This window comes from Hyla sarda, chromosome 11, assembly GCF_029499605.1.
Source record: "Hyla sarda isolate aHylSar1 chromosome 11, aHylSar1.hap1, whole genome shotgun sequence".
Lineage (NCBI taxonomy): Eukaryota > Metazoa > Chordata > Amphibia > Anura > Hylidae > Hyla > Hyla sarda.
Window position 1 is genome coordinate 41461317 of NC_079199.1, and position 27951 is coordinate 41489267.

The 27951-nt window shown below is 43.2% G+C and overlaps 1 protein-coding gene across 6 annotated transcripts in view; it reads left to right on the forward strand.

Moving 5' to 3' along the window:
• LRRC9 (leucine rich repeat containing 9) overlaps window positions 1-27951 on the forward strand; it is a 223684-nt gene that overhangs the window by 71903 nt on the left and 123830 nt on the right. For all 6 annotated transcript variants that reach the window (XR_008848684.1, XR_008848686.1, XR_008848687.1 and 3 more), the window contains 8 exons: window positions 2719-2838; window positions 3401-3592; window positions 7583-7708; window positions 11431-11571; window positions 23566-23743; window positions 25299-25519; window positions 26476-26598; window positions 26986-27116. Coding sequence is in view for 3 of the 6 variants with exons in the window: in XM_056545291.1 (XP_056401266.1) it covers window positions 2719-2838; window positions 3401-3592; window positions 7583-7708; window positions 11431-11571; window positions 23566-23743; window positions 25299-25519; window positions 26476-26598; window positions 26986-27116 (1232 nt within the window). In the remaining 3 variants the exon portion in view is untranslated. The remainder of the gene's footprint in view (window positions 1-2718; window positions 2839-3400; window positions 3593-7582; window positions 7709-11430; window positions 11572-23565; window positions 23744-25298; window positions 25520-26475; window positions 26599-26985; window positions 27117-27951) is intronic.

Below are 27951 nucleotides of genomic sequence, written 5' to 3' on the forward strand. Positions count from 1 at the left end.
CTATGGGTCTTCTTATGTAAAAAAAAAACATCTTTAATCTAGACATTGGCCCTGATTAATAAGTGTGGAGTGGAGTTTTCTTTGTGGGGGTTTTATCCCAACAGATATTTCTCCACGGTATTTACTAAGTTTCCCTACATTTTGCACTGTAGGGTGTTCCTCAGCTCAAATCCACCACAATTTCTATGGAAATCATAGTAAATATGTTGGGATTTTTCAAAAATGTTGGGGGCACGCCCTCTTTTTGGCACCTGTGCCCCTTTTTCTGGTGACTATGTTCCTTTTTCGAGTTTTCTCGAAATGGAGAGTTGATCGGGTTTTCTGACGCATATTCTGGCTCAATGAGACAGAATCTGGCGCACAGCCCGACAAAACAGGTTCGTTTTACAATAGTAAATCAGGGCCATTGTCTGGAAATGAGACGATATACACCTGGAGCTGACGTAATCAGTCAGGGGTTCGCAAAGTGCATAAGTGACATTAAAAACAATTTAAAACAACACTATTCTTCTTCACATGTAACGAATAATATAATGACTGAAAAAGGAATGAATTATAATCACAAAAAGATACTTAGATCAGTCTTGTCATTTAGCCTCAAGCTTGTTTAGTCATTATTATACATTACACGTGAAGAAGAATAGTGTTGTTTTAAATTGTTTTTAAAGGGGTACTCCAGCCCTAAGAGATCTTATCACCTATCCAAAGGATAGGGGATAAGATGTCTGACCACGGGGGTCCTGCTACTGGGGACCCCCACAATCTTGCATTCGACACCCACCTCTTTGAGCTGCACGCCGCCTCCCATAGACTTGCATAGCGGGGGCGGGATGTCTCACGGGGGTGGAGTCGTGCTGTCGCGATACTCCGGCCCCGTGGTCGGCACCCGGCAGTTTGTGAGCTGGCAGCACGGCGTGTACCTCAAAGAGGTTGGTGCCGAATGCAAGATTGCGGGGGTCCACAGCGGCGGGACACCCGCGGTCAGACATCTTATCCCCTATCATTTGGATAGGGTATAAGATGTCTTAGGGCCGGAGTACCCCTTTAAGGTCACCTATGCATTTTGTGACTTGTGATGTCAGCTCCAGGTGTATATCACTGGACTGATGTGTTCAGTAGGTGTGGTCTGAAGAAATACGTGCGTGCGTATAAAACAACTGTCGCACCTACACCTGCAGACGTTCATGGCGTTCTCACCTCCTGCACTTTTCCACTGCACACTACATCTCATTTGAAGACTATGGGGGGTATGTATCAAACCTTTTACTCCATTATTTTGGCTGTAGTTTGTCTCTATTTTTGGTGCAGTTGCTTTTTCAGAGACAAATAATTGCGACAAACCAAATAGAACATTTTTTACAAAGTGACATTGGAAGTTGTTTTTATGGAATTTATGAATTTCATTTTGTCGCATATTTTGTCACAGCTATGCTTATTTACGCGCAATTCCTCACCAGTCCTGACATGCCTTAGAATCTGGCTGTGGACAGCATTATTAAAATTCGCACATTTTGTTGCACGGGTTAAAAGTTACAAACAAAGTCGCAGAGAAATTTGATCACCAGATTTATCACATGCCCTGCGTCATGTAATAAATTTGGTGCAGGTACACAGTTATCAACACGTGAATTAATGGAGTGAAAAGTCGTGCACCTCCTCCACTTTTCATGAATACCCCCCCTATGTCCTGAATAAAGATGTTTTTTGCATAAGATTTGTTGAGTGCCGCCCGTTATTTCTTCATTTTTTTATGTTAATGATAAGTGCCATGTGCAATATAGGTCTCCGGACTTACCTGTTACTTGTTAAAGGGGTATTCCAGGATTTTTTTTTATTTGACCATGCTACAGGGGCTGTAAAGTTAGTGTAGTTCACAATATAGTGTCTGTACCTGTGTGTGACGGTTTTCTCACAATTCTTCTGTGATTTTCACTCCAATATTTATTTTTACCAGCATACAAAATGACTGTTGTCTCAGATTTTTCCCAGCCTGCAATGCGGCCGAGACCTGACTCACTACTCAGCTGATGACAGGGAGCCTGTCTGCTTCAATGGGTGGAGGGATCGCTTGGTGGGAGAGGAATCTGCAACAGCTGTAGGCGCCCTGATTGAAAACCACACTGATTTGAATGGATGCAGCTCATTTATGTTTCAGTGGGTGGGGTGGCTGATGTGCGGGAGGGAGGAAAATGTAATTGTGGGATTTGTAGTCAAAAAAAGAAAAGTCAAACAGGAAGTACAAGTTCACAAAAAGCTAGCCACAGTGTTATGGTAATCTCACAACATAGCCATTTAGCCCCAAGACAAGCGCAGATCCTTCCTAAGCATGTCCATTACTGTCTGCCAGGTACGTACTAAAATCACCTTATGGTGGATAACCCTTTAAGCAGTGAGATATGGTTCTCTTACGTGTTCAGCCAAGAGATGCTGATTTGAGTTATGTGTTGCAGCGCCAAAAATGCTTTGTTTCCTTGATTGATGATATTTTAGAGGACTTATTATCCAAAAGGTGTAAATTGTGGGGTGTAGGTTGCCAATGTATATCCCAATGTGTGGCCATGCATTGGGGTATATATTGGCAGCCTATCATAACGTCATGTCAACGCATAGCTCGAAGGGTTCGTGGCAGACCAATTGGCTTTAATAGGTCAAACATAGTCTAATAGTCATACTTGCTAAGTACTTGATAATTCATAATTACAATTTTATTTTTTACAGATATTGAACTTACATGACAACAGTTTAAGTAAACTAAAGGAAATTTCTAAACTTAATGGTCTTCAGAAGCTTATAATAAGTTTTAATGAGGTCACCAGTCTGGAAGATGTTTCAAATCTGGTAGGATTTTCAAAATTGTATTTGGTATATATGTAATAATATGACAAAGTTCACACATACATACATTACTTACACACACATTACACTTGTATATACATTACACATGTCTATACAAACACGTATACACACATGCTTATACATAAACAATGCACTCACAAACTATTGATTCATGCACATTATACACATACACATACATTCTAGCCTCTCCTGCTAAGTTGTTACATCTTATCAGTGAAGTGAGAAGACAGAGCTCCTCCGCAGACTTTTTTCCTGTTCCATTGCTTCTGACAGAGCTTCTGTCTAAATCAAGTTACAACAGCCAGGAAGGAGAGGGTCTGGCTGCTGTAACTTAAAGGAGCAGGAGAGAGAATGCAGGATCTCCAGGGTCCTATTTCCTGCTCCCCCTCCTTCACCTCTCTGCCTAACTGTGCCTGGGACACTTTCTCCCCCAACACCCCCAGGTACACCCTTGGTCAGCTGGCTCTGTCCCCAGATAGTAGTAGTAACTTTGTTTGTTTGCTTCTAAAGAAAACATAATTCTGTTGGTTACCAATTATTACAGCCCAATTTGGAATACCTGGATGCCAGCCATAACCGTGTGATAAGTCTGGAAGGTTTTAAAGGCAATGGTAAACTGAAGTACCTAGACTTGAGCTGGAACCAGTTAACAAGGACGATGGATGAGATTAATGTTTTGCGCAAACATACAGCCCACCTTCTTACACTAAACCTCGCTTATAACCCATGGCATAAGGTCAGTCAGCACTACAGATCCAATGTAACTGCAAATACCATAATATAAAAACAAAGAGGAGAAGGTTACCGTTATCAAGCCAGATTCTGTGAGAAGTGTAAGGAATAAATACTGAGATAAATATTTGAATATTAATAATAATTGTGTTTATTATTAAAATACATATATATAGATTTGTGCTATATGTGGGGTGTCCGCATGGCCCATGCAGACCACCCCCAAGACATTCTATAGTAAAATGTTTTTAAAAGGTTGATAAACTAAAATTTGAATAAAAATAACAATGTAAAATAAAAGAGTACAAATGTATGTGCCGCTGGTTGTGGAGCTATATGTATTTGCTGCAAAAAGTAAGGTGCTTAACAGCAGTATATGTGCACGTTGTAGCAGAAAGTGTTGCAGTTTGCGCATTTATAGTAAAAAGTATACAGTATATTTATACATCTTATTTCGCACACATTTAAAACATTTGTCTTCTGTGAAGACTATAGGGTAAAGATTACCAAGATAATGGCCCTTATTTACTATGCTAAAACTGACCAGTTTTTGTCTGGTTATTTTCGCGCAGAGTGTCTGCGACAGCGTGCGCCAGGAAAATCCGACAAACCCGGCATTGCACTGTGAAAAGCCTAAAAAGGGGCATGGTCTGACGCAAAGGGGGCATGGTCGGCACAAAAAGGGGTGTGGTTTCACAACCCGACCTATTTACTATTGAATTCACAGAAAATCCTGTGGATAAATGGCTGGAAATTTCCACCTAGAAAAAACTGATCAGAAAAATACCCAACACTCTTAGCCAATGAGGCCCAATATATTAAAGGGGTACTCCGGTGGAAAACTTTTTTTTTTTATCAATTGGTGCCAGAAAGTTAAACAGATTTGTAAATTACTTCTATTAAAAAATCTTATTTCTTCCAGTACTTATTAGCTGCTGAATACTACAGAGGAAATGCTTTTCTTTTTGGAACACAGTGCTCTCTGCTGAATCATGAGCACAGTGCTCTCTGCTGACATCTCTGTGCATTTTAGGAACTGACCAGAGCAGCATATGTTTGCTATGGGGATTTTCTCCTATGCTGGACAGTTTTTAAAATGTTCAGAAATGTCAGCAGAGAGCACTGTGCTCGTGATGTCAGCAGAGAGCTCTGTGTTCCAAAAAGAAAAAAATGTCCTCTGTAGTATTCAGCAGCTAATAAGTACTGGAAGGATAAGGAGGATTTTTTAATAGAAGTAATTTACAAATCTGATTAACCGCCGTGATCTTACATAACGGGCACTGGGTACTGTAAGTGCTCCTATAGGGAGCAATATCTCTTTAATTTACTGCTGAATATTGTTGTTATCTGATGTATCTTAAGGGTATGGTCCTACTATGTGTTCCAGCAGTAACTCTGTTACTTATGGGATCTTAAGCTAATGACCTGTTTTGTCCCAGTGTTACTCCTGAGGATCCCGATTACCAGTCGGGTGAAACGCGTTGGGTATGAAAATAAATGTGTTTCTTTGAGACAGTATTCTTTATTTTCTGTGGAGCTGGGCTATTGTGCGAACGGTGTTGCTAGGTGGATTTAGTGGATATAACATTAAGAGTAATCCCAACACCTTGCCTCTGAGATATATCTATTTCTTAGTATTGAGTATCTATTGTATCAATTGGTGAATGCATCTGTATTATTGTTGCATACTTTGCATATTCTTGTTGCATATTTTTGTATTTTTTGTCACGAGGGGTATAGTTTAGTTTACATCGGTCATAATTAAAAGTTATGTTTTAATTCCGGTGCTGCAGTGCTTATATTTATTTGCACGGTATAGAAAATTGATATCATTCTATCCTTATTCATTCTGAGATTGATCTGGGAAATTTACCATTACCAAGTACTTTGGTCAACCCAATGCGACCAGTGAGAGACTATGTTTACGCTTTTGCTGAAATCACAGATTTAGTCACATTGGACTATAAGTATAGCACAGCTTGCAGCGCTTTTCTTTCCGTCCAAATGATGAACACTGCAGTGGAACCCAATGGTCCCAATAGGCTCAGCTTGTCACTGCACATGATCCACACTGTATTGTAGATTTTGTTGATAAAAACCACAATGCAAATGTGAGCAGAGCCTAAAATGACTGAGGTGCTGTCCAAATAACACTAATGGTATACATATAAAGTTTCCCCTATTGTATCCCTCAACCCTTTGAAATGTCACACTGTATTGCTAAACAGCGGAATACATTTGCCACAAAGTTAAACAAAAGCTTTGTTGCGCCATAAATATTTTTCACAGTAGCATACTGTAAAGGAAAGCTTGGTCCACTGTGCTTTTCTATACAGTGAAAAGCAAATAATTCTGACAAATGCCACCCTGATTGAAGCCAAAAGGACACTATTTTAGCCTGTTTTAGGTGAAGGGGTGTATGCGGTTACATTTGGCTTACATAAAGGGAGCTTCAGTGGCATATGTGTTAAAGGGGTACTCCGCCCCAAGACATCTTATCCCCTATCCAAAGGATAGGGGATATGATGTCAGATCGCCGGGGTCCCGCTGCTGGGGACCCCCTGGATCTACCATGCAGCACCCACCTGTAGCGGCTTCCGGAACCGCTGGAGGTCCTCAGGCTGAGTCCATCTCGACCACCAGGACAGAAGTTCGTGACTCCATCACGACTCCACCCCCGTGTGACGTCACACCCCGCCCCTCAATGCAAGTCTATGGGAGGGGGCGTGTCACGCCCCCTCCCATAGACTTGCATTGAGGGGCGGGGTGTGACGTCACACGGGGGCGGAGTCGTGACGTCACGATCTTCTTTCCCGGTGGTCGAGATGGACTCAGCCTGAGGACCTCCAGCGGTTCCGGAAGCTGCTACAGATGGGTGCTTCATGGTAGATCCAGGGGGTCCCCAGCAGCGGGACCCCGGCGATCTACCATCTTATCCCCTATCCTTTGGATAGGGGATAAGATGTCTAGGGGCGGAGTACCCCTTTAAACACATTCACATGCTGTGATGTGAACAGAGCCAAGAAAGGTAGAGAAGGGGCACTGTGAAAATACCAGCGTGCAGGATGAGACCAGTAAGATCATTGGCCGTAACTAAACAAAGAGAAACAGAAAGTTGATAAAGTATATGACAATCCTAATACTATAGGTAAGAGCTGCTGAAATGTTATGAAGACTAATGTGTTTTCCATATACAGTATACTTTAGCCGCCGTTCTAAAACTCGTAGTAGATAATGCTGATTGATACATGGCGCGGAGAGTGTGCAAACATTAAGGCATTGCCCTTAATAGGTTTATTATACTGAATATGGCATTTGTAATTACACCTCCTTATGGTATTACTCTAACAATACTCCATTACAGTTGATGCTGTAATGTTTCTACCATGTCATGACAATCACAGAAGATTATAATTGCCATAGATTTATGTCCTAGCTGGGATTGAAAAGCTGTTACTTGATGGATTTGCTAAAACCCCACACTGTTCCTATTTCATTGTTATACCTGTGCAACAAGAAAGACCTTATTGGACATTGAACAAAAAGGGAATTACTCGATTTCACCTCTACTACAGTTGTCACATAAATTTAGTGCATTCTGAAGTCTAATGGCCCCGGCAACACTAGATTTCCTGTGTTGTTGTATTTTTTTTTGTTACAGTCTTTATTATGAGCTCTTCTACGATCTGTACAAAACCAAGATTGAACATCGGAAAAAAAGAAAATCTTTCTTTCTTCTGACTTTAATAAGGATGCCATCATTTAGCTGAGACTAACAATTGCAGTAACCCCTTTCATGAGTTTTGAATGAAACATCTTGAATACATGACCTAGTTTCTTAAAGCCCCTGAGAGGCAACACAATGTGATGCTGCTTCTGTTCTTATGTGTAATAAACATTCTCATTATGTTCACTTAACTGCAAGACCATCATAAAGTACAATAAAAGTTACATATGATAGAACCTATTAGCTGACATGCTTGTCCTCCCCTAGCCTGCTTTAGTGCGGAAGACAGCGATTGGGAGATTGAAGTCGCTGACTCATTTAGATGGAGCGCTAGTCACCGGAGAAGAGGTTTCTGAATCATCAAAGTTCCCTGCTGGAGCCCGGATTACACAGGTTACACCTCTTTTTGGTTTTATTTCATGGAATAAACTTTATGTTTTTAATAAGTGTCATTATACAAAAAACAATCATTCAAAATGTTCATTTAGGACTGTTAAAGGGGTTTTCCTAGGATGACATTATGATCAGTGAGGGTCCAACCTCTGGGACCCCCACTGATCCTAAGAATATAGGAGCAGCAGTGCTAGCATAGTACAGTGTGTAGGGCTTGATTGGTATAAGCGGCCCTGGCGCACAAATCTCTCGCGCCGCCTCCGAAATGCAGAAAAATACACCTTCAACATTAAGGAAAATAAAAGTAGAACACAACAATACCTAATGCAAGTGTATACGACCACACGATAGTACAGCACAAGACCACTGAGGCTAGTAGATAGCTGTAGCGTTCACGTGGGGATATAGCGGCGTTGGGGGGGGGGGGGGGGGGGGTATACAGTAGTCCCTCAAGTTACAATATTAATTGCTTCCAGGATGACCATTGTATGTTGAGACCATAACTGGTAATTGGTTCTGAAGCCACCAAAATGTCATCCAAAAATAGGAAAAGGTGAGGATTAAAGAAAAATAAGTAGATATCTAATACAGATAAAGTAAGTCCTTACATAAAAAAGTAAGAAATAGCTGCTGGGAGCTGTAAATCACTGTCTATGTTAGTGTTTCCCAACCAGGGTGCCTCCAGCTCTTGCAAAACTACAACTCCCAGCATGCCCGGACAGCCAACGGCTGTCCGGGCATGCTGGGAGTTGTAGTTTTGCAACAGATGGAGGCACCCTGGTTGGGAAACAATGGTTTATGTAGAGAACAGGAGCTTCTTCAGGGTCCTATACAGTACACACAGTATCCCAAATGGAGCCGCCCTTACTTGGTGTCCAAAGGAGCAGCTAACCCTGGCACAGGTAAGGAGTAGTACAGAACTTGTAGTTCCTCCCTGTACTGTAGGGGGCGCTACCAGACAGCCAGTCAGTGCTTGTACTTCAGTAATTGAGGTGATTTACCAGTAAAATGCCAATTCTGATTGGTCAGTTCCTCCAGTTGTGACAGGTATCACAGATCTGGACTGTCTGTACATTGTATGGTGAGTGGTTTCAAGTTACAATGGTCCAGAAAAGACCATTGTATGTTGAGGCCATTGTAAATTGAGGGATCACTGCATAAGCGACACCTATGTAGTTCCATTTATTTCTATATAATCATCACTTTCTGATACATGTCAGTTATAAAATATTATTCATGGACATGCTAATGCAATGTTTCCATTGACATGTATTAAATCTATATTATTACTAATATAAACACTGAGGTTTTTTTTTTTCTTGGACCTCATCATTTACACTGAGACGAGTGTTGCTTCAGAAGTAACACTTATCTGTCGCAGATGGGACCTGTTGCTTTTGCCACTTGGGAAGATCTGTGTTGATGACCTCCAATGTAGGAGGAACATGTAGGAAGTATTGCTGCTGGCTAGCTCTTGGCTGACATGCTATTGCTGCCACTGCACAGATGGCACATTAAAGGGGTATTCCAGGAAAAAACTTTTTTATATGTATCAACTGGCTCCAGAAAGTTAAACAGATTTGTAAATTACTTCTATTAAAAAATCTTAATCCTTTCAGTACTTATGAGCTTCTGAAGTTAAGGTTGTTCTTTTCTGTCTAAGTGCTCTCTGATGACACGTGTCTCGGGAAATGCCCAGTTTAGAAGAGGTTTGCTATGGGGATTTGCTTCTAAACTGGGCGTTTCCCGAGACAGGTGTCATCAGAGAGGATTTAGACAGAAAAGAATAACCTTAACTTCAGAAGCTCATAAGTACTGAAAGGATTAAGATATTTTTAATAGAAGTAATTTACAAATCTGTTTAACTTTCCGGAGCCAGTTGATATATAAAAAAAAGTTTTTTCCTGGAATACCCCTTTAACCCCTTAAGGACTCAGCCCATTTTGGCCTTAAGGACTCAGACAATTTAATTTTTACGTTTTCATTTTTTCCTCCTCGCCTTATAAAAATCATAACTCTTTTATATTTTCATCCACAGACTAGTATGAGGGCTTGTTTTTTGCGCGACCAGTTGTCCTTTGTAATGACATCACTCATTATATCATAAAATGTATGGCGCAACCAAAAAACACTATTTTTGTGGGGAAATTAAAACGAAAAACGCAATTTTGCTAATTTTGGAAGGTTTCGTTTTCACGCCGTACAATTTATGGTAAAAATGACGTGTGTTCTTTATTCTGAGGGTCAATACGATTAAAATGATACCCATTATTATATACTTTTATATTATTGTTGCGCTTAAAAAAAATCACAAACTTTTTAACCAAATTAGTACGTTTATAATCCCTTTATTTTGATGACCTATAACTTTTTTATTTTTCCGTATAAGCGGCGGTATGGGGGCTCATTTTTTGCGCCATGATCTGTACTTTTTTTTGATACCACATTTGCATATAAAAAACTTTTAATACATTTTTTATAATTTTTTTTTTAATAAAATGTATTAAAAAAGTAGGAATTTTGGACTTTAAAAAATTTTTTTCGTTCACGCCGTTCACCGTACGGGATCATTAACATTTTATTTTAATAGTTCGGACATTTACGCACGCGGCGATACCAAATGTGTCTATAAAAAATGTTTTTTACGCTTTTTGGGGGTAAAATAGGAAAAAACGGACGTTTTACTTTTTTATTGGGGGAGGGGATTTTTGACTTTTTTTTTACTTTTACTTTTACATTTTTTTACATTTTTTTTTACACTTGAATAGTCCCCATAGGGGACTATTCATAGCAATACCATGATTGCTAATACTGATCTGTTCTATGTATAGGACATAGAACAGATCAGTATTATCGGTCATCTCCTGCTCTGGTCTGCTCGATCACAGACCAGAGCAGGAGACGCCGGGAGCCGCACGGAGGAAGGAGAGGGGACCTCCGTGCGGCGTTATGAATGATCGGATCCCCGCAGCAGCGCTGCGGGCGATCCGATTGTTCATTTTAATCGCGAACTGCCGCAGATGCCGGGATCTGTATTGATCCCGGCACCTGAGGGGTTAATGGCGGACGCCCGCGAGATCGCGGGCGTCGGCCATTGCCGGCGGGTCCCTGGCTGCGATCAGCAGCCGGGATCAGCCGCGCATGACACGGGCATCGCTCCGATGCCCGCGGTTATGCTTAGGACGTAAATGTACGTCCTGGTGCGTTAAGTACCACCTCACCAGGACGTACATTTACGTCCTGCGTCCTTAAGGGGTTAAAGGTAGCAATGTGTGGCCCGGCAAATAAGGCACTTTATGTTGTGTGTACTGTGATTGACACAGCATGAGGGGAACATTTTGACTTGTAAATACTGTTATATTATAGAAGTTTCTGTTATGTACTGTAACTGGTACCACATAGCCACACTAAATCATAAAGCAGAAAAACTCACACTCATTGACACCTGCATCACAGACTCCTTTGGGGGCCAGAAAATGGAGGCAGAAGATCTGGTACACAACGGACATTGGAATATCCCATTGACTTTAATGGAGTCTGCCTGGTTTCTGTCTGGTGTCCGTTTATTTAGCAGAGTCTGACTGGATCCTGTCTGCTCAGGTCCCGCTAATCCTGAATGGAGCTCCAATGTGGCCTTAGAACTTTTACCTTTTTGTTTCTTGTTTTTTTATATTTAGTTCTAATATTCTTTGAGAATTATATTCATTTATCATATTTTGCAGGCATTGCTAAAGATCACGGCAAGAACAGACAGCATTAGACCACGTTGCCTTAGTCTACTACCTTCTGCTCAGATCATCTCTCAAATTAGCAAGAACTCCCTGGATCCTTATGCTGAATTTAATAACAGCTGGTATCATATGGTGAGAAAAACATGAACATACAGGCATTATATTGCCCACTGATTTTTAGAAGCAAAATAAATATTTACGTAAAATATTGGCATAAGAGGTTTCAATATTGCACTGTAAATGTCTATATGTGTTGTGTTCAAGGTCCTATCCTTTAAAAGATCATGAAGGAGATTTATCATTCTCTTCAAATGTATGGCTTTTATATGAAAAACATTTTTTAAACCTGCTTTTGCTTACATGCGACCTATTCATCAAGTAGTCGCACAACCTTGATAAATAAATCACACGTAAGCAAAACCTGGGAAACTATCCAACTATCCCGCAACAACCCATCCACCCTCCTCAGAAATAAAAAAAATATTAAAAACATACTATGCCGCACCATGAATATCTGTACTCTGGATGCTTTTTTGTTTAATTTTGAGCCCGCATTTTGTGATGTTGGTGGGCGGAGTCTTGCATCGCTGCGCTGAGGCCGGAGTTTACATCAGGAAGGATGACAGTGCAGCACCAACAGGCACATAAACAATTAAAAAAATAAAAATAAAAAAACAGCTCAGTACGTTACCCACCCCAAAATGTGCATGAAGCTGTATTACCATGGATGTTTCTTTTTTCTAAGGAAAATTTTTTGTGCCACATATGGGTTATTTATGTACTCTGTAAAAATTCTTACACAATTATTTTGTGCCTTATTCTATTTTAACATAACATTAATTTTTAAATTTAGTGGGTACGCCAGCATGTAGGTGTCCTAAAATTAACAAGGTGTGCAGTTAACCTTAAAATTAATAGAGTTATTAGTTATATAATTAAAAAAATTCTATACCGTATAGGCATATAACACGCATGTTTTATGCTAACATTTTTAGCCTAAAGTCTATCTGCGTGTTATACGCCGATAGACTGTGACCACGCAAAAGCTGCTGCAGTTCAATGATTTAAAGCGGGCGCTTTAAATCATTGAACTGCAGCAGCTTCTGCCTGGCCAGAGTCCCACTGCCACTGCCCAATTCCCTCCCCGTCCCCGGTTTTATAGTTATATGTCCCACCGCGGCAATTGCCCAATTCCCTCCCTGTCCCCGGTTTTATAGTTAAATATCCCTCCGCCACCCCGGCCCAATTCCCTCCCCGTCCCCGGTTTTATAGTTACATGTGCCCTGGGGACTGCGGTCCTTCATGCTCCGGCGGTCTCCTGATCTGTCACTGTGCGCTGCGAAATGACGAGTGACATCCTCAACACGACGTCACTCGTCAGTCAGTGCGCGGCGCACAGTGACAGATCAGGAGACCGCCGGAGCATGAAGGACCGCAGTCCCCAGGGCAAATGTAACTATAAAACCGGGGACAGGGAGGGAATTGGGCAGTGGCGGTGGCGGGATATTTAACTATAAAAATGGGGACGGGGAGGGAATTGGGCCGTGGCGGCGGCGGGATATTTAACTATAAAACCGGGGACGGGGAGGGAATAGAGCAGCGCCACTCTGGTCCCACAGAAGCCACTGCACGTCAATGATTTAACTAATTGGACTGCAGAAGCCGCTAGAAACAGTTTATCGAGGTACACCTGCACACACACGCACCCTCATTTTTCCAAGGATATTTTGGTTAAAAAAAAGTTGTTCAAGTGGGTGTTAATGTCCTTTTCTGCAGACGTATTCACTTTCTGTAAGTCAGGTTGGACCTGGAATACATATGTGACTTTTAAATGGAGATTTGGCTTTTTTTCTTCATAAATAGCGACTATTGCATTTGATAAATACATGACCACTGCAAAGTAAAAAAAATAAAAAAATTACTACGTGAGCAGATTTCAGAAATGTGCTTTGGAATAAGCAAAAATCTAAAAGTCGCAGCATGTTTGGAAAGGTGCATGTCACGATGCCGGCTGGCAGGTAGTGGATCCTCTGTGCCAGAGAGGGATTGGCGTGGACCGTGCTAGTGGATCGGTTCTAAGTCACTACTGGTTTTCACCAGAGCCCGCCGCAAAGCGGGATGGTCTTGCTGCGGCGGTAGTGACCAGGTCGTATCCACTAGCAACGGCTCAACCTCTCTGACTGCTGAAGATAGGCGCGGTACAAGGGAGTAGACAGAAGCAAGGTCGGACGTAGCAGAAGGTCAGGGCAGGCAGCAAGGATCGTAGTCGGGGGCAACGGCAGGAGGTCTGGAACACAGGCTAGGAACACACAAGGAAACGCTTTCACTGGCACAATGGCAACAAGATCCGGCGAGGGAGTGAAGGGGAAGTGAGGTATAAATAGGGAGTGCACAGGTGAACACACTAATTGGAACCACTGCGCCAATCAGCGGCGCAGTGGCCCTTTAAATCGCAGAGACCCGGCGCGCGCGCGCCCTAGGGAGCGGGGCCGCGCGCGCCGGGACAGGACAGACGGAGAGCGAGTCAGGTACGGGAGCCGGGATGCGCATCGCGAGCGGGCGCTACCCGCATCGCGAATCGCATCCCGGCTGGAGACGGTATCGCAGCGCACCGGGTCAGTGGAGCTGCCCGGAGCGCTGCGGTAGCGAGAGAGAAGCGAGCGCTCCGGGGAGGAGCGGGGACCCGGAGCGCTCGGCGTAACAGTACCCCCCCCCCTTGGGTCTCCCCCTCTTCTTAGAGCCTGAGAACCTGAGGAGCAGACTTTTGTCTAGGATGTTGTCCTCAGGTTCCCAGGATCTCTCTTCAGGTCCACAGCCCTCCCAATCCACCAAAAAGAACCTTTTTCCTCTGACCGTCTTGGAGGCCAGTATCTCTTTCACTGAGAAGACGTCAGAAGAACCGGAGACAGGAGTGGGAGAAACTAATTTGGGAGAGAAACGGTTGATGATGAGTGGTTTAAGAAGAGAGACATGAAAGGCATTAGGAATACGGAGAGAAGGAGGAAGAAGAAGTTTGTAAGAGACAGGATTAATTTGGCACAAGACTTTGAAAGGACCAAGATAGCGTGGACCCAGTTTGTAACTGGGGACACGAAAGCGGACATATTTAGCGGAGAGCCATACCTTGTCTCCTGGAGCAAAAATGGGGGGAGCTCTTCTTTTCTTATCGGCAAACTTTTTCATGCGAGATGAAGCCTGTAAAAGAGAATCTTGGGTCTCTTTCCATATGGTGGAAAGATCACGAGTCACTTCATCTACAGCGGGCAAACCAGAGGGCAAGGGAGTAGGGAGGGGGGGAAGAGGGTGACGGCCGTACACCACGAAAAATGGGGATTTGGAGGAAGATTCAGAGACTCTAAAGTTATACGAGAATTCGGCCCATGGTAGAAGATCTGCCCAATCATCCTGGCGGGAGGAAACAAAATGTCGTAAATAATCACCCAAGACCTGGTTAATTCTTTCTACTTGTCCATTGGATTGAGGATGATATGCAGAAGAAAAGTTTAATTTAATCTTGAGTTGTTTACAGAGAGCCCTCCAGAATTTTGACACGAATTGGACGCCTCTATCCGAGACTATCTGTGTGGGCAACCCGTGAAGACGAAAAATGTGTACAAAAAATTGTTTAGCCAACTGAGGCGCTGAAGGAAGACCAGGAAGAGGGATGAAATGTGCCATATTGGAGAATCGATCAACGACCACCCAAACAACAGTGTTGCCACGGGATGGGGGTAGGTCTGTAATAAAATCCATACCAATCAGAGACCAAGGCTGTTCGGGGACAGGCAGAGGATGAAGAAAACCAGCGGGCTTCTGGCGAGGAGTCTTATCCCGGGCACAGACAGTGCAGGCTCGCACAAAGTCCACGACATCCGTCTCCAGAGTCGGCCACCAATAGAAGCGAGAGATGAGTTGCACAGATTTCTTGATGCCTGCATGACCTGCGAGATGGGAGGAGTGACCCCATTTGAGGATTCCGAGGCGTTGGCGTGGAGAGACGAAGGTCTTTCCTGGAGGAGTTTGCCTGATGGAGGCTGGAGAAGTGGAAATCAGGCAGTCAGGAGGAATGATGTGTTGCGGAGAGAGTTCAACTTCCGAGGCATCCGAGGAACGAGAGAGAGCATCGGCCCTAATGTTCTTATCGGCAGGCCGAAAGTGAATTTCAAAATTAAATCGGGCAAAGAACAGAGACCACCTGGCCTGGCGAGGATTCAGCCGTTGGGCAGACTGGAGATAGGAGAGATTCTTGTGATCGGTGTAAATAATAACTGGAAATCTTGATCCCTCCAGCAGATGCCTCCATTCCTCAAGTGCTAATTTAATGGCTAGAAGCTCTCGATCCCCGATGGAGTAGTTCCTCTCCGCCGGAGAGAAGGTCCTAGAAAAAAAACCACAAGTAACAGCATGCCCGGAAGAATTTTTTTGTAGAAGGACCGCTCCAGCTCCTACAGAGGAGGCATCAACCTCCAATAGGAAGGGTTTAGATGGGTCAGGTCTGGAGAGCACGGGAGCCGAAGAAAAGGCAGACTTGAGCCGTTTAAAGGCGTCTTCCGCTTGAGGAGGCCAAGACTTGGGATTGGCATTTTTTTTGGTTAAAGCCACGATAGGGGCCACAACGGTAGAAAAATGTGGAATAAATTGCCTGTAATAATTGGCGAACCCCAAAAAACGTTGGATAGCACGGAGTCCGGAGGGGCGTGGCCAATCTAAGACGGCAGAGAGTTTGTCTGGATCCATTTGTAGTCCCTGGCCAGAGACCAAGTATCCTAGGAAAGGAAGAGATTGGCATTCAAACAGACATTTCTCTGTCTTGGCATAAAGTTGATTGTCACGAAGTCTCTGAAGAACCATACGGACATGCTGGCGGTGTTCTTCTAGATTGGCAGAAAAAATCAGGATATCATCCAGATATACAACAACACAGGAGTATAAGAGATCACGAAAAATTTCATTAACAAAGTCTTGGAAGACGGCAGGGGCGTTGCACAGGCCAAAGGGCATGACCAGATACTCAAAGTGTCCATCTCTAGTGTTAAATGCCGTTTTCCATTCATCCCCCTCTCTGATGCGGATGAGATTATAAGCACCTCTTAAGTCCAGTTTGGTAAAGATGTGGGCACCTTGGAGGCGATCAAAGAGTTCAGAGATAAGAGGTAGGGGGTAGCGGTTCTTTACCGTGATTTTATTAAGACCGCGGTAGTCAATGCAAGGACGTAGAGAGCCATCTTTTTTGGACACAAAGAAAAATCCGGCTCCGGCAGGAGAGGAGGATTTACGGATAAAGCCTTTTTTTAAATTTTCCTGGATGTACTCCGACATAGCAAGAGTCTCTGGGGCGGACAGAGGATAGATTCTGCCCCGGGGTGGAGTAGTGCCCGGGAGGAGGTCAATAGGACAATCATAAGGCCTGTGAGGAGGTAGAGTCTCAGCTTGTTTTTTGCAAAAAACATCCGCAAAGTCCATATAGGCCTTAGGGAGACCGGTTACAGGGGGAACCACAGAGTCACGGCAAGGGGTACTGGGAACCGGTTTTAGGCAGTCCTTGAAACAAGAGGGCCCCCAACTCTTGATCTCCCCAGTGGACCAATCCAGGGTTGGGGAATGGAGTTGAAGCCAGGGTAGTCCAAGGAGGATTTCGGAAGTGCAATTGGGGAGGACCAAAAATTCAATCTTCTCGTGATGAGGTCCGATGCACATTAGAAGGGGCTCCGTGCGGAAACGTATGGTACAGTCCAATCTTTCATTGTTTACACAATTGATGTAGAGGGGTCTGGCGAGACTGGTCACTGGGATGTTGAACCTGTTGACGAGAGAGGCCAAAATAAAATTTCCTGCAGATCCGGAATCCAAGAAGGCCATAGTAGAGAAGGAGAAGGCAGAGGCAGATATCCGCACAGGCACAGTAAGACGTGGAGAAGCAGAGTAGACATCAAGGACTGTCTCACCTTTGTGCGGAGTCAGCGTACGTCTTTCCAGGCGGGGAGGACGGATAGGACAATCCTTCAGGAAGTGTTCGGTACTGGCACAGTACAGGCAGAGATTCTCCATGCGGCGTCGTGTCCTCTCTTGAGGTGTCAGGCGAGACCGGTCGACCTGCATAGCCTCCACGGCGGGAGGCACAGGAACGGATTGCAGGGGACCAGAGGAGAGAGGAGCCGGGGAGAAAAAACGCCTTGTGCGAACAAAGTCCATATCCTGGCGGAGCTCCTGACGCCTTTCGGAAAAACGCATGTCAATGCGAGTGGCAAGATGGATGAGTTCATGTAGGTTAGCAGGGATTTCTCGTGCGGCCAGAACATCTTTAATGTTGCTGGATAGGCCTTTTTTAAAGGTCGCGCAGAGGGCCTCATTATTCCAGGATAATTCTGAAGCAAGAGTACGGAATTGTACGGCGTACTCGCCAACGGAAGAATTACCCTGGACCAGGTTCAACAGGGCAGTCTCAGCAGAAGAGGCTCGGGCAGGTTCCTCAAAGACACTTCGAATTTCCGAGAAGAAGGAGTGTATAGAGGCAGTGACGGGGTCATTGCGGTCCCAGAGCGGTGTGGCCCATGACAGAGCTTTTCCAGACAGAAGGCTGACTACGAAAGCCACCTTAGACCTTTCAGTAGGGAACTGGTCCGACATCATCTCCAAGTGCAGGGAACATTGGGAAAGAAAGCCACGGCAGAATTTAGAGTCCCCATCAAATTTATCCGGCAAGGATAGTCGTAGACCAGAAGCGGCCACTCGCTGCGGAGGAGGTGCAGGAGCTGGCGGAGGAGATGATTGCTGAAGCTGTGGTAGTAGCTGCTGTAGCATCACGGTCAGTTGAGACAGCTGTTGGCCTTGTTGCGCTATCTGTTGTGACTGCTGGGCGACCACCGTGGTGAGGTCGGCGACAACTGGCAGAGGAACTTCAGCGGGATCCATGGCCGGATCTACTGTCACGATGCCGGCTGGCAGGTAGTGGATCCTCTGTGCCAGAGAGGGATTGGCGTGGACCGTGCTAGTGGATCGGTTCTAAGTCACTACTGGTTTTCACCAGAGCCCGCCGCAAAGCGGGATGGTCTTGCTGCGGCGGTAGTGACCAGGTCGTATCCACTAGCAACGGCTCAACCTCTCTGACTGCTGAAGATAGGCGCGGTACAAGGGAGTAGACAGAAGCAAGGTCGGACGTAGCAGAAGGTCAGGGCAGGCAGCAAGGATCGTAGTCGGGGGCAACGGCAGGAGGTCTGGAACACAGGCTAGGAACACACAAGGAAACGCTTTCACTGGCACAATGGCAACAAGATCCGGCGAGGGAGTGAAGGGGAAGTGAGGTATAAATAGGGAGTGCACAGGTGAACACACTAATTGGAACCACTGCGCCAATCAGCGGCGCAGTGGCCCTTTAAATCGCAGAGACCCGGCGCGCGCGCGCCCTAGGGAGCGGGGCCGCGCGCGCCGGGACAGGACAGACGGAGAGCGAGTCAGGTACGGGAGCCGGGATGCGCATCGCGAGCGGGCGCTACCCGCATCGCGAATCGCATCCCGGCTGGAGACGGTATCGCAGCGCACCGGGTCAGTGGAGCTGCCCGGAGCGCTGCGGTAGCGAGAGAGAAGCGAGCGCTCCGGGGAGGAGCGGGGACCCGGAGTGCTCGGCGTAACAGTGCACATGCGCAAGTACTTGCAACTTTTTTAAGCAAAAAAAAATATCTACTACAGAGCTTGATAAATCTCTTTACATATAGTTTACCAGCATATACTAGACATTTTGTGGAAAAGACACTGTGGTTGTCTGGTGAAAATGATCTTATCCCCTATCCACGGGATAGGGATAAGTATATGATCACAGGGGTCCAACTGCTGGGGCCCCCCTTGATCTCCCAGTGAGAGTGTGCGCTGTAGCACACGCTTTATTCGTTTGTATGGGAGCGCTGAAGATGCATGAGTGCTAAACTTGGGCATCCCCACCGCTCTGATACCAATGAACCGATAGCATGCTATCTACAGCACGTGCTCTCATAGAGAACTAGGGTCCCTTTCTGGAAATTGCGAGAGGGTCCAACCACTGGGATCCTGTGGATAGGGGATCATTTTCACTGGAAAACCCCTTTAAGGGTGTATTCTGTACTTAAGCTGCAGATTTAAAGCTGTGTTCAGTCATTTAGTTTACATTAAAATCTGGACCTTCAAATCCTGTGCATCAAATATGTGCAGGATACTGTATGTGTAAATACACTCTAAAGAGGCTTTTCCATCTCGTGAAGTCATCCTCAATGCACAGGATAGGGGTTAACAAGCAGATTGGTGGTTTATTGACTGCTGGGGCCCCCACCCATGCATAGAAGGGGGCCATATTGTCCCAGGAATGAATAGCGTGGACTGCGCCTGTTCATTCTTTGGGGTCACAAAACATTTCCAAGTACTGAAATCAGAAATGTTCAGTGGCCAAAAGAGAATGAATGGAGCAGTGGCCACACAGGCACGGTTCACACCATTCATTCTGGGGACAGTTATGTCCCCATTCTCATGATAGGTGGGGGTCCCAGCAGTCAGAAATCAACTGATCTGCTGTAGATAGAACAGAACGTCATGAGATGAAGTCTGTTGGTTTTCTCGAAGTGGTGATAGAACTGAGACATGCATTTACTATAAAGTTGCAAACCATTGAACTGGTATCCATACTTTTCACCCAAAGCTTTGGATAACTGTGACATTATTGCAGCTAATGTGAAATTGGGAGTCCTAGTCCCAACACGCTTTACATAATTGCATAATGGTATGTGTATATAGAGATGCAGTAACTCATTGGCCACTTTATTAGGTTCACCTAATACCTAATACCTTATAGGGGATTTACTGCCTATATACTGGGGGGAAACTAATAGAGGAAATAACCAAGCCCCCACCACCCAGTCCCCCTAACCTTTCCCCCCAACATCCTTACCTACTCCCTCATACTATGCAGAGTACCAAGGGTACAATGGCAGCCTGAGCAAAACATTACCATTGCAGCCTGAGCAAAACAGAGAAGAAAAGGAAAGATAAAAACTCCAAGAAGAAATCCACCCGTCAGTCAGTAGATGAAGGCTGCCAGGCCTGTCATCAACCACAAGTTCCTGTTGTCACAACACTGACCATGGGGAGGAGGAGAGCTGTGGAAAGCTATTGGTGGTACTTGTTACTCATCAAGGCTCCAGTGAAGAGTTCAATGCTTGAGCACATGAACTCTGTTGGGTATTGTTGGGGGTCACAGGAGGGATTTCCACTTGTCATAAATTTTCCACTGTTACAGTCCCTAGTTGTTCCCCCAAAAGTAATATAATAGCAGAGTTTATACCCATCAGCAATCTGCTGTGTCCTGGGGGAAAACCTGACAATAAATATTTAACCCCTTAAGGACTCAGGGTTTTTCCGTTTTTGCACTTTCGTTTTTTCCTCCTTACCTTTTAAAAATTATAACCCTTTCAATTTTCCACCTAAAAATCCATATTATTGCTTATTTTTTGCGTCGCCAATTCTACTTTGCAGTGACATTAGTCATTTTACCCAAAAATGCACGGCGAAACGGAAAAAAAAATTGTGCGACAAAATGGGAAAAAAACGCCATTTTGTAACTTTTGGGGGCTTCCGTTTCTACGCAGTGTATATTTCGGTAAAAATTACACCTTATCATTATTCTGTAGGTCCATATGGTTAAAATGATACCCTACTTATATAGGTTTGATTTTGTCGCACTTCTGGAAAAAATCATAACTACATGCAGGAAAATTTATACATTTAAAAATGTCATCTTCTGACCCCTATAACTTTTTTATTTTTCCATGTACGGGGCGGTATGAGGACTAATTTTTTGCGCCGTGATCTGAAGTTTTTATCGGTATGATTTTTGTTTTGATCGGACTTTTTGATCACTTTTTATTCATTTTTTAATGTTATAAAAAGTGACCAAAATACGCTTTTTTTGAGTTTGGAATTTTTTTGCGTGTACGCCATTGACCGTACGGCTTTATTAATGATATATTTTTATAGTTCGGACATTTACACACGCGGCGATACCACATATGTTTATTTATTTATTTTTTTACACTGTTTTTTTTTTTTTATGGGAAAAGGGGGGTGATTCAAACTTTTATTAGGGAAGGGGTTAAATGACCTTTATTAACACTTTTTTTTTACTTTTTTTTTGCAGTGTTATAGGTCCCATAGGGACCTATAACACTGCACACACTGATCTCTCATCCTGATCACAGGCGTGTATTAACACGCCTGTGATCAGCATTATCGGCGCTTGACTGCTCCTGCCTGGATCTCAGGCACGCAGCAGTCATTCGTCGATCGGACACCGAGGAGGCAGGTGAGAGCCCTCCCGGTGTCCGATCAGCTGTTCGGGACGCCGCGATTTTACCGCGGCGGTCCCGAACAGCCGACTGAGCAGCCGGGATACTTTCAGTTTCACTTTAGAAGCGGCGGTCAGCTTTGACCGCCGCTTCTAAAGGGTTAATACCGCACATCGCCGCGATCGGCGATGTGTGGTATTAGCCACGGGTCCCGGCCGTTGATTAGCGCCGGGACCGACGCGATATGATGCGGGATCGCGGCGCGATCCCGCTTCATATCGCGGGAGCCGGCGCAGGACGTAAATATACGTCCTGCGTCGTTAAGGGGTTAAAGGGGTATTCCAGGCAAAAACTTTTTTTTATACATCAACCTGCTCCAGAAAGTTAAACAGATTTGTAAATTACTTCTATTAAAAAATCTTAATCCTTCCAATAGTTATTAGCTTCTGAAGTTGAGTTGCTGTTTTCTGTCTAACTGCTTTCTGATGACTCACGTCCCGGGAGCTGTCCAGCTCCTATGGGGATATTTTCCCATCATGCAAGGGATATTTTCCCATCATGCACAGCTCCCGGGACGTGACATCATCATTGAGCAGTTAGACAGAAAATTTCAGAAGCTAATAACTATTGGAAGGATTAAGATTTTTTAATAGAAGTAATTTACAAATCTGTTTAACTTTCCGGAGCCAGTTGATATATAAAAAAAAAAGTTTTTGACTGGAATACCCCTTTAATGTTCCTTCTGCACCACCACAGTTGGATATTAAGCATTACACAGTGCCCGTGTATGTCAGTGGGTTGTCTGTAATGCAGAACACGGCAAGTTCTCCAGAGCGAGAGCTGTGATTTATAGCCACCCTCTATTCTGGGCAATAGATGAGGATTCTGGAGACATTCCTCCTGGTAACTCTGTATTAGGATATATGAAAATAAGTTACTACACAGGATATTCTTTTTAAGGAAAGGCCATCAGTGTAAAATCTCAGTAATCCACATTAAGCTGTGCCTTTGCAAAGATCATACTTTATTAAAATTATTTTATATAAAATAGATTAACCATAACTCTGTTGTCCTATAGGGGATAGGAGATAAGTGTCTGATGGTGGTGGGGGGTTCCAACTGCTGAGAACCCATGCCATCTCCTTAACGGGGCCCCGACTCTCTAAGAGTGTTTAGGCATCTCCACTGCTCCCATAGAAATGGACGGAGCGTGTACCGCTTGCAGTATGCGCTCCTCTCAGAGAGCCGGGGTCCCATTTAGTAGAATGTGGGGGATCCCAACGGTCGGATCTCAAACCCCCTCCTTCTCCCCTCAGACACTAATCCCCTATCCTTGTAAGTTGTCTGTAACTGCACAACACCTTTAACTACTAAATAACATCTTTCAATGCATTGTACCTATGCTATTTTTCCATTGCATTGTACTGAAATGTAAATTGGGCTGCTACACAAGAAAAAATTATTATTATTATTATTTTTCATTTAAATATCTCAGAAAAATTTAATGACTTAATCTGCAGTCTCAAAAATCAGTTCCCGAAGGTAAAGATTTTATCAAGCTGCAATATGACTGATCATATGAAATCATGTAATGTTCCCTCAGTGAAAGGTTAAGAGCTTGTGGTTTTATTTCATCCAGCCATATCAAAATGGCTTGGAGTAAGATGTATTTTATGTGATAACCATAGTGTTCATCTCTGCAAATATTAAGAAGGGCACATTTAGAACTGTTTCCAAAGCGACCAGGATTTGTTACTTTTTAGGCCAATGGAACACTGTGAAATGTAGAAATGTTTTGCTTATAAATTCTTTTTTTTTTCAGATTACAACATTAAATCTTGATGGACAGAATCTCTCCAGAATCACAAATTTAGAGAAGCTGGAAAACCTTCGATGGGTATCTTTCAGCCACAATCATCTATCCAGAATTGAAGGTCTACAAAATTGTGTAAAGATAGAAGAGCTATGTCTAGATGGAAATTGCATCACAAAACTAGATGGTATTCTGAATATTTCTTAGCATCTTGTGGTATACAGTTATATTGTGTATGACGACTCTATAGTTTTGTACCAATATAGTATAAAGCGGTTCTATATAACATATAACCTTCTGTGGACACCATTGCACTGAAAATCTGCTACCATTTTGTTGCTGTAGAGTCTGTATAAGTGCTTTACATAACTGGCTGTACTGCTGAATCTGAGTAAGGCTGAGTGGGCTCTCTCTGCCCTTCCCTCTTTCAGTGTTAGAGATAGCAGCAGGTAGAGGGAAGAGCCTGTACACAGCAGATCAGAGAGGGGAGAAAAAGGAAAGCATATAGGTTGTGAGGAAGCGTAGATCACACAGGCTGTAGGTAGAAAAGCGCAGAGGAAAAGTAAATTACATAATCTATGTATCAAAGTAGAGAGACAGGAGAGAACTTTATAGATGTGGAAAGAGATACAGAGCCGGCACAGCACTGTCTCTACGGAGACCTTCACATAAGCCAGTGAAATCACACGTTGTTCAGTGCAGCAAGTTATCACAGTCCCATGCAAATCACTAGCAGGGGTGCTTAATCCTCCATAGCCAAAGCAATGACAATCCGAGTATGAAGAAACTTAAGGAGGCACTCATGTTTATGGTGAAAGCAGGGTTTTCTTTCTTTATTTCAGGTGCGGTAAAACACAGCAGCGTGGGACGCCATAGCGGTACGGACAGGCCGTGACCCGACCTGTCCGTACCGCTATGACGTCCCACGCTGCTGTGTTTTACCGCACCTGAAATAAGGAAAGAAAACCCTGCTTTCACCGTAAACGTGAGTGCCTCCTTAAGTTTCTTCATACTTAGAGAACTTTATAGGGTTGGAATCACACTTAAGAAGTAGAGATTCCTCATGGGCTGGAGAAAAGAGAAATCAATCTAGGAATGAAGCTGCACTGATACATAAGAGCTAGTGATGGCTGCAGCATCCTAGACACACAGATCAAAGTTAATCTTGTCACATCCCTGTACCCTGAGCCTTGCTTTTGTCCTAAGGTTCCTTGACTCGATCTTTGCCTGCACCTTGACCATTCATCCGTCTGCCAAGTCTGTACTACTTTACTCAACCCATTGCCTGTTTTCTGACTTTGTATTTTGTATTCCCGTTTGTTGCTGACCTGGACTGTCTGACTATTCTGACTTTGGGCAAGCTTCATTCTGCATTTATTTTTCAAAGTGTCCATAGCATTTATGTTGTGTGAGCAAAAAAGCTGGTGTATGAGTTGATACAGTATTATATCTTTATTGTTACTACATTATTTTGCATTCATCATAACACTCCACTGCACCTTTGCACTGCCTGTTATAGTACATGTTTCCTGTTATTCAAAAGGGACATTTGGACATGGGCATTCCCTATAGCTGTGCCCCTAAAGACAATTTCCACAGCACAGCATCACAGCTTTTCTGTATGGATCTAGAGAGAATTAAAGTTGGTGTTTTATATGCAATTCACTCTTGTAACTTATACAATAAAATAATATTGTCCAATATATAAATATGTAGTATCTTGTTGTACAACAATTTTCCAGGACTCTCAAAACTTGTGAAACTCTGGCACCTCAGCATTAACAGTAACCAGCTTACAAGTTTCAACAGAGAAGTTATTGATAATCTGTCTCATCTTCACTTTCTGTCTGCTGAGAACAATCACATCAGCTCGCTGGCCGGTCTGCAGAAAGCCCACTCCTTAATAGAACTCTACCTGAGCAATAACCAAATATGTGACAACCAAGAAATCTACCACCTTAAGGTAAAATTGCACTAATCTGATTATCATTAATATTTAAGAACAAGATGTAGATCCTTACAATTAGATATCTTCACAGTATCTTTGAATGCCAGTTCTTCAAGGGAAACTGTCACATTCAAAATACAGTCCAATCTGCAGACGTCCTGTTATAGAGCAGAAGGAGCTGTGCAGATTCATGTATCATTTTATGGGAAAATATTCAGGGTAACTTGTCATTTATCCATGTAAATCTTTGCGTATTCTAGGTTAAGTAGTCATGTGGGTGGTCCAGCTCTCTCTATATGCACACTTTTATAGATAAGACAGTCACTGAATAGGACTGCCACATGACTACTTAGCCCAGAATAAGCAGAGATTTACATGGATAAATGAAAGTTATCCTGCAACTTTTCCCACAAAACTATATATCAATTTGCGCCTGCTTTCTAAAAGTCTGCAGATTGGACTGCTTTTTCAGAGTGACAGGTTTCCTTTAAATAGACCAAATATAGCTTAGTTCTATGTGCACAAATTATGCTTTCTATTAAACCAATGAAATTTCACGGGTAGTCATGGATTTCTGATGCATTTTTAAATTTTCTTGACTGTATGTTGGCTCCCATTTAATGGATGTCAACAATATGTGCAGAATAAATGGCAAGTCACTTATTCCTATGTATTTGAAACAGACAAATATACTTGCCAACGGCAGTGTGTATTATCATTTAAAAACTAGATGTGTTTTTGGTGCATATTTTGCCATGTAAAATGCGCACACACAGAAGTGTCATGTGAACCCAGACTGAAAGTGGATCTGTCAGTATAGAAACTGTCTAAGGAAAGATAGCTTGTTATACCTCCAGGACAAACCTGCTCTGCTCACACCTAAGTAATGGCAGCTGCTGCATGCTTTAAATGTTAATAGTGTATTATGGGTGTTGTAACCATATCTTGCATGTGTCATATATTCCTTTTAGGGTTTAAACAACCTTGTGATTTTGGATTTGTACAGTAATCCAATATCCCTGAAACATGAAAACTATCGATTGTTTCTTATCTTTCATTTGACATCCTTAAAAGCTCTGGATGGATCTGCAATGGTAAGCAATATTAATAAGTTAATATTAAGCAGTATCAATAAGTAATATATGTTGCCATTAAGCATATTTTATTACAGGACAATATGTGGTCCATGAGGCAGGGTTCACACATAGTATTTGGGCAGCATTTTTTGCCAAACCAGGTGTTGGTCTAAAACACAAAAAGTTACAAATCTTTCCTTTATAATTTTTTTCATTGTTGGTTATACTCCTGGTTTTGGCTAATAATACTGACAAAAAAACTTTGGGAGGAATTTATTAAGCTCTGTCACTGGCACAGACCTGCTTAAAACTCTGGTTTTGCTAAATATGATATATACAGTTTTATTTCCTATGTATTCTAGTCCATTGCTGGCATTTATTGTCATGCTTTTTACACTTTTTAAGGACCCAGTGGAGTGTGAAAACGCTAAGGACATGTTTGGAGGTCGGCTTAGTTCCGATATGGTTGCTGAAAAAATTGGACATCAGAATTTTACTAAATTGCAAGAGTTAAATTGGAGATCCTCATCAATTAGGTATGATTCCATTTTATACAGTAGATTGTACACACATAAACACTATGTGCAGTGAAAATGTATAAATTACTGCAGCATCCAATGGAATTGGGTATAATTTGTCCAGTGTACCCCTCCACCCCACCCCTCTGGAAGGAACTGGTTGTCAATAAGGAGATCTAACTTTGTAAGGAGCCTTACAGGCAGTGATCTCTATGAAAAAGTATGCAAATTAGCTCTCCTCCAAAAGGAAAAAAACTCTCTCTCTAGCGCCACCTATAAGTCAGTGTCTGACCCACAAATTAAAGCGTTGCTGTTGTTAAAAACAACTTTTGACATGTTAATCAAACATGTCAGAAGTTGTTGATCGCATTGGGTCTCACTGCTGAGACCAGCTTTGATTGCAAGTTATTAGCCGGGGAACCGGGCAGCATTGTTCTCCGCTCCTGGCCAGCCAAGAGATCTGTCCATTTTTTTTACTTCTATGCAGAGAGATGTACGCATCTCTCAGCCGGCCAGGAAGGGAAGCACAATTCTGCCCTCTTCCGTATCGAATACCTCACGATGGCAGGGGCTTTCAGGAGTGCGACGCAGTAAAATCACAACTTTTGACATGTCCGATCAACATGACAAAAGTTGTTTTTAATGACAGTAATGCTTTAAATATAAGATTGGACACTTGGGTGTTGATATCTAGAAATACAATTTTCTTACTAAAATAGAATAAAAAAGGCAATGTAGCAGAGTTTCCTCTTGTAATTTTTGATTCGTAAAGTCACACTTTGCTAAAAAGCTTCATTAAAAAATGGTAAACAAAACTCATGGGTTACAACACTTGGTCTGCAGACTGTAACTA